Source organism: Trichoderma virens, assembly GCF_000170995.1.
Source record: "Trichoderma virens Gv29-8 chromosome Unknown TRIVIscaffold_91, whole genome shotgun sequence".
Taxonomy (NCBI): Eukaryota; Fungi; Ascomycota; class Sordariomycetes; order Hypocreales; family Hypocreaceae; genus Trichoderma; species Trichoderma virens.
In genome coordinates this window covers 1,802,331-1,817,733 of record NW_014013658.1, presented here as the reverse complement: position 1 = coordinate 1,817,733, position 15,403 = coordinate 1,802,331, and the positions used below count along the sequence as shown (strand labels likewise).

The 15,403-nt window shown below is 44.7% G+C and overlaps 5 protein-coding genes across 5 annotated transcripts; 3 read left to right on the top strand and 2 right to left on the bottom strand.

Annotated features, from left to right (window-relative positions):
- Window positions 1–1,488: 1,488 nt before the first annotated feature.
- TRIVIDRAFT_206966 (uncharacterized protein) lies at window positions 1,489–2,461 on the bottom strand (the record flags this gene model as incomplete). Its single annotated transcript, XM_014095055.1, has 4 exons — window positions 1,489–1,502; window positions 1,539–1,794; window positions 1,837–2,031; window positions 2,315–2,461. The coding sequence occupies 4 exons, from the start codon at window positions 2,459–2,461 to the stop codon at window positions 1,489–1,491; spliced, it is 612 nt and encodes a 203-aa protein (XP_013950530.1).
- Window positions 2,462–3,579: 1,118 nt separating this feature from the next.
- TRIVIDRAFT_163295 (uncharacterized protein) lies at window positions 3,580–5,723 on the top strand (the record flags this gene model as incomplete). The annotated part of the gene is made up of 4 exons (XM_014095054.1): window positions 3,580–3,636; window positions 3,691–3,868; window positions 3,933–5,072; window positions 5,134–5,723. Coding segments are annotated over 4 exons (1,965 nt in total), but the record flags the coding sequence as incomplete, so codon positions are not given.
- Window positions 5,724–8,594: 2,871 nt separating this feature from the next.
- TRIVIDRAFT_164142 (uncharacterized protein) lies at window positions 8,595–9,191 on the top strand (the record flags this gene model as incomplete). Its single annotated transcript, XM_014095053.1, has 3 exons — window positions 8,595–8,777; window positions 8,855–9,027; window positions 9,086–9,191. The coding sequence occupies 3 exons, from the start codon at window positions 8,595–8,597 to the stop codon at window positions 9,189–9,191; spliced, it is 462 nt and encodes a 153-aa protein (XP_013950528.1).
- Window positions 9,192–9,518: 327 nt separating this feature from the next.
- Window positions 9,519–11,413, bottom strand: TRIVIDRAFT_228251 (uncharacterized protein; the record flags this gene model as incomplete). The annotated part of the gene is made up of 3 exons (XM_014095052.1): window positions 9,519–9,611; window positions 9,684–10,099; window positions 10,159–11,413. 3 exons carry the CDS (start codon window positions 11,411–11,413, stop codon window positions 9,519–9,521), a joined length of 1,764 nt encoding a protein of 587 aa, XP_013950527.1.
- Window positions 11,414–12,302: 889 nt separating this feature from the next.
- Window positions 12,303–13,996, top strand: TRIVIDRAFT_163701 (uncharacterized protein; the record flags this gene model as incomplete). Its single annotated transcript, XM_014095051.1, has 5 exons — window positions 12,303–12,481; window positions 12,544–12,630; window positions 12,689–12,878; window positions 12,948–13,085; window positions 13,151–13,996. 5 exons carry the CDS (start codon window positions 12,303–12,305, stop codon window positions 13,994–13,996), a joined length of 1,440 nt encoding a protein of 479 aa, XP_013950526.1.
- Between the last annotated feature and the right edge of the window lie 1,407 nt (window positions 13,997–15,403).

Genomic DNA, 15,403 nt, shown 5'->3' with positions numbered 1-15,403 from the left:
GCAGAACTGAAACTTGCGACACTTCCAGCTCGAGGAGGAGGGAGCGGATGCGTCAATCGGGGCAGCAGTCCCGGCAGGGCCGCGAGTGGTCCTCTGAATTGCACGTCTCTGTCGACGAAGCGACATTTTATTTTCAACTGAATGCAGTTAAGGCAACGGTTCCTATCTTTTGACGACGTAACACAATGGAGCATTCGTCGCGAACAAAGAACTAGATACATGTTCATTGTCTCGGACTTCCATAGCATGGCTACTCTGCCTGAGAGGAATCAGCCAGATATTTTTGCTGCACTAAACGCAGACCGTTCTGCCTCGGGCATGAGACGTCGCTATGGCATTACAAAACTCTTAGGCGTCTTCTTGACAAGGGAGCTCGCCACAAGCATAGGACAACCGTCTGATGATGGGATAATAGGTAACTGTGCGAATCCTGGTTTTTGTGCATCTGATCTTGGTAGAAAAGCACCCTGGTGGATCCGACCATTTGTTGGCCTGCTTTATGTGATTTTAGCTCGGACAACAGAAATGGGAAGTCGAGCACGTATATATTTGCAGCTACTGCAACAGCTGCATCACATGGCCAGTACATGAGCAATGGCCGGATTGAACTGTAAGCAGATACTATATATTTTCTTGTACTATAGTTAACTTCGGTTTAGCCCATCCAAGTTTGTGCAAAGCCCAGATGGTAAGAAAACTCGGGTTCGGCTATGCGATGGGCTTCTTGCCGGGCTTGGGGAGGTAGGGTTCGGCAACAGAGTGGCAACGGGGGTTAATTTAAATTTCTTGCGGCCAGTGCTTACTGCATCCTCAGGATCAAGTAAAAGTTCTACTCCCAGCTGCATGTTCTAAGCACCTGACACCCGAAATGAAGAATGCGGCCTTTGAAGTATTAACGGCCGGACAAGGGAAAGCCGGAAACACGACCAGAACTGAGTCCGTCGATGGTGTGCCACACAGTGGAGCTTCAGCAGACAAACGCCAAGCAACGGCACGGCACAATCTCCAGTCGCAGCAAGATAGCCGCCGATGACTTGTAGATTTCTAATGTAAAGTCGTTTCTCGTGTTTCAAGTTCCTCCTCCGTGGCGGCGCTGAGCTGCCTGATATCAGCCCTTGCACTCGAACCTAATGTGCGTTGCATACGAATCATTGCATCCGCATCCTTCCGCCTTCGCCTGGGGCTTCTTGCGCGTGGATCGAATGCGGCTTCGTCAGTTGAAGCTCCCGTTCGGACACAACTACTACCCTGTGAGGGGAACAAAGTAGTTCTGCATCTACGTGAGTTCAAATTTCGCAAGGCCGTTGTTGTGGGTGAAATGTGGTTACATTTTCGGCATATTTGTTCATGTTTTTGCCTTTTGAAAGATTAAGAAGAGAGATTCCTGATGTGATACCGCCGCTCAGGCCACCAAGGACATGTTGCCAATGTTAACATAATATTCAACTGCAGCCAACTGAATTTGTATTATTGTACATAAGATCCAGCTTAGTACTTCACTCCTAGGACAACAAAAGGACTATTCTGCACACACATACTATTCAAAATAACAAGCCTAACACTTCCATCATGATGAACGCCGTCCACCAAGGCAAAGATATCGGTAATTTCCATGGGACGATCACTTCCTAACTGCAGCAGAGACAGATCAAGGACACGAGCGGTGCCTGCGATATAGCTTTCGAGAGACGTGGTTTTAGGAAGAACCCTCACCTGTAAGATCAAGGTAGCCGCTGGGTTTGCGCTCAAAACCTTTACACGTGCCTTCAGCTCCGCCAAAATCTGCGTACGAAGCTGGGAAAAAGGCACCACCAGAACTAACGATGTCAAGCGTACCATATGTACCGCGACATCCTTTATGACCTGTTGCTGTCCACTGGTCCGCTGCTTTACCGAGGTGCGGTCCATCAGTTGGTTGTTCATCGCATAGCCGTTCGATGCAGATGTGGTGTCGTCCATTTGCACGACAAAGTTCAATGGCGGGTAGAGTTTAACCAGTGCTGAAACAGGTGATATGGACTCAGCAACCACCTATTTTGCCCTTTTGTAAGTATACACATCAGCCACCAAAGCGAAGTGGAGTTTTTCACGTCTGTAACTTGCGTGTTGCCTAATTTGAGCCAATCAAGACGACCAAGTAGCTCGGTAGCAGTTGCATCGTCGGTGGAATCCATATGACGAGTATGGGCAACGAACTGCCTCTTCAATTTGGGTTAGTGCCACAGCTCGACTGGAAAGATTGTGCTGGGTTAAAAGCGATCGAGTAAGCACATTCATAAAGGCTATCAGAATGGCCGTAGCTCTTTGTGGCTACAGTCATGTTCAACGCAGTGGGGGCGACCGTCCCTGCTAGGAACGGAGCGGCATCCAGATAAGACAGCCGGGTGACGAAACTGGCTGAGAGGGGAGTGTATTTGATGTAGCCTGGTTGTGGCTCGTAAAGAAATCTAGCTGTGGTCATTATGCATAGTATATAGCTTAACTATGCTTCTGGCACGCCAACAACGCCAGATTATATAGGAAATCCTTTACCTTAGGGTCAGGTTAGAAAATTAAAAGCTGTGACGAACTGGATTCCGATAGGGTTTATTACCTCAAGAAGCTACCTTATGCTATTTGGTATAAACTGATTTATTACACAGACCAACTTTTATTGAGGGATACCTACCCTGTAGGCTTATTATTGTGACTATAAGAGCTAGGTTGTAACAATAGGTATATACTCTTAATTAAGTTATAACATATAATATTTAAACAAAATTTACTTAACACATTTTACTAATTATACAATTATGTACATAAGTTAATTATTTGGCATAATTTATCTACTAATATAAACTAATTTTATAGGTTTTTTTTAAGGAATATATATTTTTTTTTTAACCTTTAGGTATACCGTTTGTCACAGACTGATAAATGAGGCTGTTAAGTTTATAATAGTAATTTCGCATGGTTAGCCAAGGACTCATCAGCACCTGATCAGCTGCTGTTCAATTGAGTTTAGCCTACGAAGACCAGTGGTTGCCGCATTTCCGCAGCTGCTGTTTCCACTTGTTTTTATTACAGCCGATGGTGTAGGAGCAGAAGTTGCGCACGTGGCTGATGTGCCGATTACCCGTCAAGCCATGACGTTGGATGGCTGCGCCGAAAGAATTGGATTCAATTCGCCCATATATAGACTATTGGATGTCGTTCAATTTTGGCATCTTGCTGAAGCTTCTGGTCCAGTCCCACAGTTGATTGTTGTGGCACCATGGCGCCCTCCGAAGATGCAATCGCCAAGTTCATCTCCTGCGTTCCAGATGCCGACGAGGGCAAGGCGTGGGTCTTTTTGGAGGTAAATGCTCAAAATTCAAGGTCAGTAATCACAGCTGCTAATTCTGTGGCAAGGGGGCGGCGAGCATAGACGAAGCGGTGGAGGAATACCTCGATAACCCGGGAAAATATTCGCAACCCGAGCCCAAGTCTCTCAAACCAGCCGATGCCGTCCCTGGCTCAGTCAGTGAAGCGCCTCCAGCGTACCATACGCCATCATATAAATTCTCCAACAACGGCAGAGGATACACCATCCATCAACATATACAGCCACACACGAATAAAGTGATTGAGGCAGCGGGGATACGCGCCAGAGATGAGGTCTGTGTGTGCTTCCCCCAACCTCCTACTGAACTCCAGTCTCATGAGTCACAGCAAGAAATGCAAAATGTTCTCCAAAACGTACAGCTGGCACACCGCATATTCAATAGTGATATCGAGCCAGAGCATGACGCGGACACCTTCTGTGGGTGTGACATTCACCAATACATAGGTCTAAAGGCGCGACGACTTGACGTGCAGAATATGTGGTCAGAAGCCGTCATGTACCCAGGTAAGAAACATCAGACTTCTCAGGAACCCTCGACTGCTCATCGGATCGACTGACAGATTTGAAGGTGAAAAGTCATATCATGACTGCTACCAGACACGACTTGGTTACTTTTCCAAGAATCCGTATAGAATGCGCGTCACCTCGCCGTATGGCAACTTTAATTCGAGTTATATGGGTGTGGCGCGCCCCATAGCCAGGTATTACAGTCTTTCAGTTCATCAGACTATTAGCTTGAATGCGCAGCTCAACGGGGAGGCCCAATCGGCCATCAATGCAAGGGAGCCAATGATGAATATTTGGGACCTTGAGACTCCTGATATCTCACGGTCAATTGTAGCTAGCGAAACTTCCTCAACGTCGACAAAAAAGAGGGAGGAAGGACTAGCCTGCGACAAGTCCGAGAAAAAGGGTGAACAAAGCTCAACGAGTGCAACGATCAATGGGAACGGCGAAGCATCTTCATCCATCAAACCATCAAGATTCATAACGCTAATGAAGGCCCTTTCAATCAAGTCTCCCGAAGAGAAAGCGGCCATTAAGCTAGAAAAAGCGATAACCCAATGCAGACAATTACGTGACGAGATCGTACAGGAGGAAAATGGCAGATGGCCAGACACTGAGTGGCGACAGATCGTGGCCACCTACCAGAACAAAGTTGGGATGGCTAATACAATCGCTCAAATGCGTCAAAGCAGCCCCATTCAGTACTTTCATATGCTACGAGCAGGCTACTTTGAGCCCATTCCTGTGGCGTGGGCGAACCAGATATCCAACCCGCTCAAGTTCACGATTGACGCAAGTGCAGGGTGGAGAGGCATTACACCAGCCTGGAGGGGCTACGATGATACAGCAGAAGAGAGACTATACTGGGTTTTGAATCACAGAGCTGGCGCCGGAGGGAGGCTGAAGCCCGACATGATTTCCGCGCTAGATATGGCCCGACGAAGGATGGCATCTGCCGTAGAGCCACCTCCGGCGTATTTTGCAGCAGACGACACTTGCCACCTACAGCATACCTCTGAAGGCTATTCGAAACAAGTTATGCCTCCGCCATTTCGACCCTATGACGTTCCAGAGACTGCGTCAGACGATAGCGTGATACTGCTAGACGTATCTGGCTCGATGGACTTTGAACCAATGCGGCCACTATACGACGAGTATCTCATAACAGGATACACTCGATCTACTCAACCCAAGAATAGAGGTGGAGTATCTCATCTCGTTCAACAAGCCGGCGGTTACTAACCACACTCGTTCTGTTGCAGACACTGCCAAAGCCATCATCCGCCGATTCACAGACGCCCTTGCCAACCACGATCACAACTTTCAGGGCTATCAGCTAACCACATTTGCCAACCACGCAGATTATATTGGCATTCTGAACCACCGAAATTTCGAAAAAGTCTGGGGGATGGTCAGATTCGGAGGTGGCACACGCGTTATGACGGGGTGGCAAAAGGTCAAAGAGCTCCATTTTCAAAAACATTCAGCATCAGCAACCTATCACCCAGTATACGGCTGGCAAGCGGGGCCGGAGACCCCCATTCTAAGAGTCCTCCTGCTACTAGATGGAGAGGCCCAAGATATGGATGAGTTTGAACTTGATCTACTGGGTCTCTCATGGGTTCACGTCACCATATTCTTGGTCGGAGTGGACGGCTGCCCGCACCACCATAGGCATGCAAATGAGTTGCAGAGAATAAGCGAAGTCAACCCACACGTGTCATTTGTAGATGCACAAGGGAATACGCCAGAAAGGTTTGTGACTCATGAGCTACTGAAGAGGCACCTAGGGTACGAGATGTCTATGCAGGAGTTTGAGGAGATAGAGCACCCGCCGGCTTATATCGCGTAATTTTAAGTATTATTTATGTCCAGTGTATACGTAACTATGTAGGAAGTATTAGATAGATTCAATCTAATGTTTTATTCACAACTTGCTAACTGAACTATTCTAAACGAGCATCTAAGAAGAATATATATAATGCAGGACTTACTCAAGCTCGCTTTCTGTAAGTAAGTCACTCATTATCTAGGAAGTGCACTTACTCGGGCTCACGATCTTAAAGTGAGTCGTGCCCATAATTTGCTGTAAGGGACCGGATTATTCCGTATATAGTCTTCATTCCAGATTTCTACGGTAGCGAGCTTACCGTAGTTACCGGCGAGAATTCTTACATTTCCAAAATCCCTCCTCTCCCAGATAGTATTTATTCCCAAAAGAAAAGATTTCTCACGCAACCCTAGTCGTTATTATGCTGTGCTATATTACGTTGGAAATGTCCCTTATTGCTAAGAGGGAAAATACACAGTCAAGGAGGAGGTATATAAAAGGCTTTACATCGACTATATGAATAGTTTTTCCTAGGTTTTACTTTTAACGAACCCTAGTAACTTCCTATTCAGGAATTTAAATACTATTAGTAGTCTCGAATTAAACCCTCTATCGTATAGCAAAAGTTCCAGGAATACTTGTACAATTCCCTCCCCTCCCATAAATACCCTCCTGTTCTATTATATAACTCTGTATACACTATATTTTTTTTAGGAAGGAGCACTCTTATCCCTAAGCGAATCCACCACCTACAGCAACTCCAGGTGCATCTCCGTATACCGTTGTATACCCATGCGTAGCTCAGAACTTGGGTGGTGCAGTAGTAAGAGCTACGGCTAGATGGGGAAAATCGCACAAACATATGGATCCAGCGGGTAACTAAGTTATACCACAGGTGTCGGTGTACCGCAAAACGTATATATAAGAGGGAGATATTCTCGTCAATTTCGAGCAACATTCCTTCACATCTCAAACTAGCTAACTCCTACTTCAATCATGTGGACTAATACTTTCACTCTCGGTTTACTTAGCCTCTCTGCAAGCTATGCTGCTGCTGCTATTGAAGCAAGGGCGGGTTACAGTCTTATCTTCTACGAAAACACCAACTTTGGGGGGAATTACGTTGGATGGACAAATCAGAATTTGGTTGCGCACCCTTTTACGGACTGCCGTATGTTTTCTGCTATCTATATGTTCTGCTTCTTGATAATACTAACATCTATTTAGATAATTTGAATGAAAAAAGTCCAAATCTTGATAAAAAAGCAAGCTCTATTAAATTTAGCGCATCTCAAAATGCCGAATGTGACTTTTTTATGTAAGTATAGGCCTATACAACTTGTCTAGATGTTTCGAATCTTACCTTCTTTTAGCAATTTGAACTGTGTTAGCAATTCTGGGCCTAACTTTTCTGATGCGGTTATGGAATCAGGAACTCAAATTGCTGACTTAAGAACTGTGTATGATGACAATGGCAATCTGAATGATAAAATTCGGTCTTTCAGCTGCTTTTATTATTAATCTTAGCTATGGGTTAAGGTATATAAGCCCCGACGTATCGACTTAATTAGGATCTCCAATTACATGTTAAAACCCTCGATATATTAGCTAAATATAGTTTTGTCCCCTGCCATTATCGTATATCTGTCTATACCTTCTTTATATTATTATTATTGAGTATTATATTGGAATATAAACGTGTACTGTAATTCTGTGGCTTAGAGATACTGCCAAAGTAGACTTTAGAAAGCTTAGTATGGACTCTAGACGTGATAATGTATTATGTTGTACCAGTATAAGGGTTTTGCAATAGATATTGGAACTTCCCAGGAATTTCATATGGAAATCTCAAACCGCTCGTCATTGGCTTATATCACGATTTTCAGAAAGGCTCGGAATTTGGGATCTATCACCATTGAAACAAGTCGTGCAGTGAAAAGGGTCTGCGAATCTGCCAGTGCTTTTTTGGCTTTTCCAATACTTAGACAAAAACATTTGCTCAATAATCGTAACTATGCCTTTTGAAGTTTGGGAACTGCAGGTACATGAATTTGAAGCTGCTTTGTACGCTAAGGACCTAAGATTCTAAATATAGTTTCTTTTCGTGAATCCTAAACAGGAAGGTTAAGAAGCCTAGTATGTTGCTTATAGCAAATGTATTATAACTGAATTCGGAAGGAGGCTATCGAGATTTCTTTTACACTAACATAGTAATTCTCAGAAAAGTCAATACACGGTAGATTGTGTCGTATTAGCTACAGGAATATTGAATATTAGACATTTAACGTTTAGGAGCAAATATTTTATATTAATTTGTTTTCATTGTGCTCTTCGAATTGTATGTATATGTCATACTTCAGAGCAAAATTATAATATTTATTTCACTGTAGTACTCGGCGTGAGACGGAGATTAGAGTGGTATTTTATAGTAAATGTGGAAATCAGCCGATGTAAGATGAAAACTGCGGGCACATCACTCCTGAGCTGTTGCATTAAATAATAAATACAAACTATATTATACAATCTTTATTTACGATATAATATTACCAGACTACCCTAGTAACTTCTGAATACGGAATACCAAACGTTTCAATCAATCCACTTACTTGGTAGTATATCTTACACTAAAGACAGTGATGACAGCCTTGATTGCAATCCTTCCCAGCTAGGCAATTGAGGAATTAGTATCCTGTAAGGTATGATTAGCTTTGATTACAGATTCATATTTTCACTAGTTAAAATGCCCGATGAAGATGTAAAACTATAACTTAACAAGACTATAAATATCAAGGCCCGCGCTGTCTGAGGAAGTCAAACTTAACTCAACATAAGTTCAAATTCCACATCAATTTTATACAATTATTTATTTACACCGGATATATCCTATCAGCAATGCATCCTCTTTCTCTCCTTTCTTATGTTACTATCCTTGGTAGCGTTGTAGCTGCTCCAGCGGGTGGGATAGATATTGACACGACCTCTCTTGTAAAACGAGCCGAGTCGATCCATATCGTGTGGTGCACCCCACTGCCAGGTGAAGGGTCGAATTCAATCCCACCGTTTTCAGCAGCTGTGGTATATATTTCTTTCTCCTCTGTCTTGGATCCGCTACCTTTTCTCTAGAGTGCTGACTGCCTTTCCTCCTTCTGTAGTATTGTCCGAATGATAGCGCCTGTCAACTGCCCACTAGCAATAACGTGTGCAAAATCGACCCTTCACAATTAGGTGTGGGCGGACCATTTAGTTGCAAATTCCCTAGCGGGGTCACTTTTACGTGGAATCTTAGCTATGAGGCCGGTACGGCACCGAAGTATTCGCAGGTTGGGTAAGTTTTCCATCTCCGGATGGTCCACGCTCATATCGGAGATCTAACACTCATACAGAGGAGGAACTAATGGCTTTAAAAAATTCACTGGGTATAAGGACGACGGGCATTCATTTTGCAGCATCGGCTCTTATAGCTGCGTGACTAATTATTATTTTCTTTGAAATACTATATTGAGATACATTTTTGATATGTAAATACTTGTAGAATTTCTCAAGTATTTATATATCATCTCTCTTCAATCTCCTTTTGGTTGGCTTTCATCTGTATGGCACTCTAGGGCAACTTGGAACTAGAAAAGCAAAATGCAAAATGAGCCACGTTTCCAAGGGCGTTACAGGGGGGTGAGAGTGCGGCTTGCGATTGGGTCAGAAGGGGAGATGTGGTCTGTTACTATCAGGACTTTTACAAAAGATATAGATATAATTGTAAACCATATACTTATGTAGAATTAACAACCCAAAGATCGCTGGAGACAGGTACAATTGGCGTTACACGTCGCTGGCATAGCTATGCAGATGTGACGTGTCGTCGTACTGGCCCAGTACACCAAGCAGGAAGTCTCCACTGGTTATGTCCATCCCCTATAATGCAGGAAAATTTCGTTAAATTTCGTTAAAAGCCTTTCATACAAGATAGATTATGATGCGACTTACAAGCAAATACTCATTCGCGCCGACGCTGTTCGGGGTGTTCCAAGAAATACCCTCGTGGAGCATTGGCACCGAGGGCAGGTCCTCCAGAGAATGGGATGCAGATCTGGGCTGAAAATCTACCAAGGTAGGGGATGCCAAAGTTTCGTTGTCTTGAGAACTTGTAGGCTGTAAGGAGTGAGAAAACATGGAACACACATCGCCGTACATCTGAGACGCAGCCTCCATAATGCCTGGAGAAGGAGTCGACGATCGGCGACAGATACTGTATGGCAATAAAAAGCATTGTATCGTGTACTCTTTCAGACCTCTTTTACGGGTAGAGATCCTTTTAGCACATGCGTCCCTGCTGTTCTCCAGTAGAGTTTGTATCCACGATGCGCACATGTAGGAGAGACTGCCCTGGCTTGCAAATGAATCTACATGAACGAGTTAGTCTATTCTGAGAGGATTCACGCGGCTCCAAAATTCATCATACCCGGCCATGCATGTTGCATCAGCAAGAAACATGTTAGAATGAAAGCGTGTAGTTGTGTTGACAGCAACAGCGAGCTGGCTAGTTCTTCAGGAACCAGGGTATCCTGGGCTGACAAGAAGACGGATGCGGAGTCGAGACACGCGATTCGGGAATAATGGAACATTTTCTGATCTTTTGGATAAACGATAAATGCTTGGTGGATTGCCAGAAGACAACGGCGAATGTGCAAGTCCAGGATAGCAGTACGGGCTCGCCACCGCTCCTGAAGATGACCCGGGAGCATCGGTACCATATTTCTCGATGTTGAGTGCAGGTGTGACAAGACTTTGTTTAGCTCACTATCAAGATCAAGGACTTTCTGGTACGTCAAAACACACTTGTGGCTGGTGAGCACCTGACACACTTCAAGTCGGAGTGGGAGTGATTGCAGTAGTGTTATTTGAAACCAGCAATCTGTTGGGTGGCTGGCTGTGGCGCTTGGGCAACCTCCATCCAAATCTTCGTCGTTCAAGTTGGCAGGTGCTAGGGTGTCGAACGTTTCTAGTGTAAACATTGGCATGAGGCCTCTATCCAAGCAATTGGATATTTCGATTTCCATAATCGTAGCCCATAGTCTCCTCCTTAGTTCAGTTTCGGTAGTAGAGATATGGGCCATTTTCCCCGGGTCCGTATGAAGACCCATCATTATTGCCAGTTTCATCAAATACCCTGTGGCGGCATATGAGTGCCAGGTATTGCTTGTATGCGGTCTAATGGCAAGGGCCAGAAGACAGAGTATTTGAATCAGGTCCAGAGTTGGCTTAGTTCCTTCTAAATGAGTGAAGAGCCAAAACTCAACGGCTTGTAGCCATAAGAGCGCAGTGTGACTAGGTAATATTTCTCTCTCAGAAGGTAAATCATCGTCACCAGCCTGCTGTAACTGATGCCCAAGCAGTAGAACTAGCAGTAGTTTGGCCGGGTACTCCAAGGGAGTAGTCGAAGGATCTTGCCGTAGATGATGATACTCCTTCCAAAACTTAGGCATATAGAGTATTCGAAACTTGACTTCCCAAAACTGCTCGTACATTTTGACTAATTCCGTAGCAGTCTCGTGTTGGGGAATAAGCGAACAGAGGTAGGTCTTCTCAGCTCCTCGAGGAGGTGGTAGTTCTCGAGTTGAAGTTCCAACAATTTTCGTCACAATGTCGTTATGTGCTTGTAGCGTACTCTGTACTGATACTATTGCTTGATGGACATAGTCGTAAAATCCATCCATCTATGCGAATAACTTTAGTATTCTGATTGCTGTCTGGAAACGACAACTTAACAAGGGGTCGAAAGGGGTTAGTTACTCTTCTTAGTAAACTCTGCCAGCTTCCCTGGCCATGGTAGCACCACGATGGAAACAGTTCCCTGGCCTTGTTTTGATCTACGATGGGTTGATTTTGTGGATATTCGGAATCCAAGTTTTGCTCTCGTTCTGGAGTTGAGCTTAAGCTAAGCTCTGGCGGCGCTATGGCTACCGGCTGGCGTGCTGGAGCTGGACTTTCTGCTGGACTAGCTGGTAGGTCTCTCGGATGGGGCGCCTTCGTATACGTGCAGTCTCTCTTGTCCACTGCCTTCAGACAGCGATTACAAGGGAACTTTCGGTCACATTTCAACTTCCGAATCCGACACTGATCGCATACAACAGCAGGCCGTCGGGGGCGAGGGGAGGCGACCTCTTCCGCGACCATCATGTTAGATTTGCGTATTCCTCGGTGATACATGTCGATTGTAAAATTCATATCTGCGCAACAAACACATAATGCAATGGGGAAACGAATATCCCGCCGATGCCGATGGATTCTCCGGCTTTGCCTGGTGGGAGACTATTAGCCCAAACAACTCTGGGCCAATTACAGTGGACGTTTGCGACTCCACATTCCTCTCCGGTTTGTCGGAAAATCGGGCTCGGGACTCGGCAATTTGCCTCCACATGTCTGGCTAGTCTCGTCATATAAGAAGGTTGGATAAAAGGGCTAAAGGATCTCTCGAGGTCAAAGTCAAGAGGGATCTCGTAAAGGAAATATCGGCATAATTGGTAAACTACAACTATTGGTTCCGTCTACGAGTTTCCTCTGTTCTTGCCTTTACTGAATTTTCACCCTCACAGAACTGTTAACATGGCCCATCAGACAGAGCCGGCAGAAAAGGGCCTACAAGTCGAAGAAAATGCATATCTTGTTAGATTTAGTGGCCCTGACGACCCAGAGATGCCCCTTAACTGGTCCCTAAAGAAGAAGGTCTTCATTACCGCCATGTATGGATTTACCACAATGGGTGCTACACTTGCCACTGCCATGTATGTATACCCTTATTTGCCGGCATACATGCAAATTCACTATTAAACACTTTAATTCTTAGCATCTCTCCAACTTCCAAAGCTCTGCAGAATGAGTTTGGGAAAAGTGAAACAGTCGTGACGCTCGCTGTCAGTTTAATGATGGTTGGGTAAGATAATAAAGAAGTTAGATGATTCACATGTGGGTGCTAATACTAAGACGGGTAGATTTGCGGTTGGACCCATGATTTGGGCTCCTCTTTCAGAATTATTCGGACGAAAATACACCGTCGCGATTCCATATTTTATATCAGGGCTATTTGCACTGGGTTGTGCGACAGCCAGCAATATCGAAACTCTGGTTATCATGCGTTTTTTCATGGGTTTATTTGGGTCAGCACCTGTTACCAATAGTGGGGTGGGTCACAGCTTTCCTGGCGTTTACTAGCACTCCCATGCTTACAGTAATTATTGTGGTTACTTATAGGGTGTGATCGGTGATATATGGACGCCACAGCAGCGAGGGATATCTCTCGTGTTTTACTCATTTTGCACGGCTGGCGGGCCGGTGCTTGGGCCAGTTATAGGAGCTACGCTACATGATGAGTGGAGGTGGACAGAATATGTGAGTAAGATGCAAACCAATATAATCTACTTGTACGACTGCTAATCTGAGGAATAACGAAAAAGCTCTGCTGCATATGGATGCTCGTAATGAGCGTTCTAGTTATGTTATTATTGGACGAGACGTATGAACCAGCTATATTGACGACCAAGGCACGCAGATTACGATTTGAGACTAAGAATTGGGCTTTACATGCCCAGCATGAAGAGTGGCCAGTAAGCTTGCATGGTATTGCAGTAAAATATCTCATTCGACCTTTCCAGCTGCTGGGAAACCTCACCTGCTTTCTAATGGCGTTTTACGGCTCTTTTGTCTTCGAGTTGTCGTACCTTTGCTTATCAGCAATCCCAATCAGCTTTGGCAACCATCGCGGCTGGCCAAGTGTGTCCGCGGAACTGCCATTCTTGGCGCTCATGCTGGGAATTTTTCTGGGGGGAGTTGCTAATATATTCAACAGCCGTGGATACATTAAGAAGATGGAGGCAAACAAAGGCAAACCAGTGCCAGAGGCAAGGCTGGTTACTACGCTACCGGGTTCTATCCTCTTATGCGCGGGAATTTTCCTCTTTGGTTGGACTGCAGCGAGCCCAATCCATTGGATTGTACCCTGTCTGGCGCTGGTCTTCCTCGGCTTCGGGTTCCTAGTTATCTTCCAGGGCTGCGTCAACTACCTCATGGATACTTTTCCAAAATATGCAGCCTCTGCCATCTCAATCATGACCTTCATGCGATCTATTTTCGCTGCAGCATCTGCGTTATTTGGAAATCCACTCTTGGACAGGATGGGTGTTAGTTGGGGGATTAGCGTATTCGGCTTCATCTCTGCTGTGATGATACCCGTTCCTTTTCTCTTTTACTTTTACGGTGCCCGATTAAGGCAACGTAGCATGAGTTCCAGTCTTTTCAATTGACAATGCTGACTGAATCTTCGTGGATAATATACTTGAGATGTTGCTCGGCGAGCGCTCTCCCCCTTTCGGTCCGAGTCGACCAACAAACGGGAGTATCGAGAAGGGGTGCTCTCCTTTTTCCACTTTTGTTTTTTATTTCTTCTTCAGATTATGGATACTCGGTACATGGATCAAGGGGGGTACGGAGTGGAACAGGACTAATAGAGAAAACCTAAGCAATGACGGAAGAGTACACCACGATGAGCTGGAATATGGAGTACTCACCGTGGACAACCAACCAGCCGCTGCACTAGAAGCCAAGTTCCATAGTAAGACATGAAGCAGCGATTGTGCAATGGTTACACTTCGAAGCAGTTTAATTCCTTATAAACAGCTGGTTCTGTCACAGTAATCGCTACAATTAGATTTGGCTCAGTCAGTTGCCCGGTTAGCTTTACGGTACGACGGATTGTAACATATAAGAGCATGACCTCTTGAAGCTTTGCTTTTCGGGCTCCGAAAAGGATTTTTTGAAATGTCCTGAAACACCAATCTACCGGGCCCGAGTGGCAACAGTATTGTTACGGCCTGCGATATGTGTGGCTATGACATAATGATGTCCGAGCGAAGACAAAGATAAAAGTAAGCGTCGAGCTACATTGCTGACCGACACGAACTTAACAAATAGGCTATTCGGGCTTATTGCGTAACATAATCATTACATTTATATTTTTAGTTGTGACAAAATATCCCCATTTATATGATTTAGACACTCAACAACTCGATCCAGTCGCTCTGTAATCTTATCCACAATAAGGTACACTCTACAACCCTTTATCGTTCTTCTGCCTCTTTAGTACAGTGTTTAAGTATGATTTTGGTGGCCAAAGAAAAAGCTCTTAGGATGAATGCTAACAAGGCTTTTTTTTAGCGTTTGGCAGCAGCTGAGGGCAGGGGAGGGGAGATATCAATCCGGTACAGGAGGAAGGAATATGGATGTAGCAGCCTCTTTCAACACCTTCTAAGGACTGTTGTCTCATCCTAAGCAGCGAGATTGAGAATGTACTTGTAAATCTATGCTGAGATACTTGGATAAAGAGCTGTGAGCAAATAAGACAAGGTAGTGCCAAAACTTCGTAGATTGAAGAGACCGAGGCTATTGCTTCTACACAGCATTGCAGGGCAATAAAATTCCATCTATGGAACGGGCCGCTTCAGCTAAGATGAAACAAATGCAGTATCGAAAGTTAAAAATGAAATCAACTGCTTCGGACATTGCAAATTTAAAAATGTAGGTAAAAAAATGCCTTAACTCCGCGGACAGTCCTTCATAGATCCACATATGTCCGTCTTATACCAAAACAGGTTATATCAGACGAGGTACGATAGCAAGAGCGGCCGAATTTATAATATGCGTTGACTAAATTC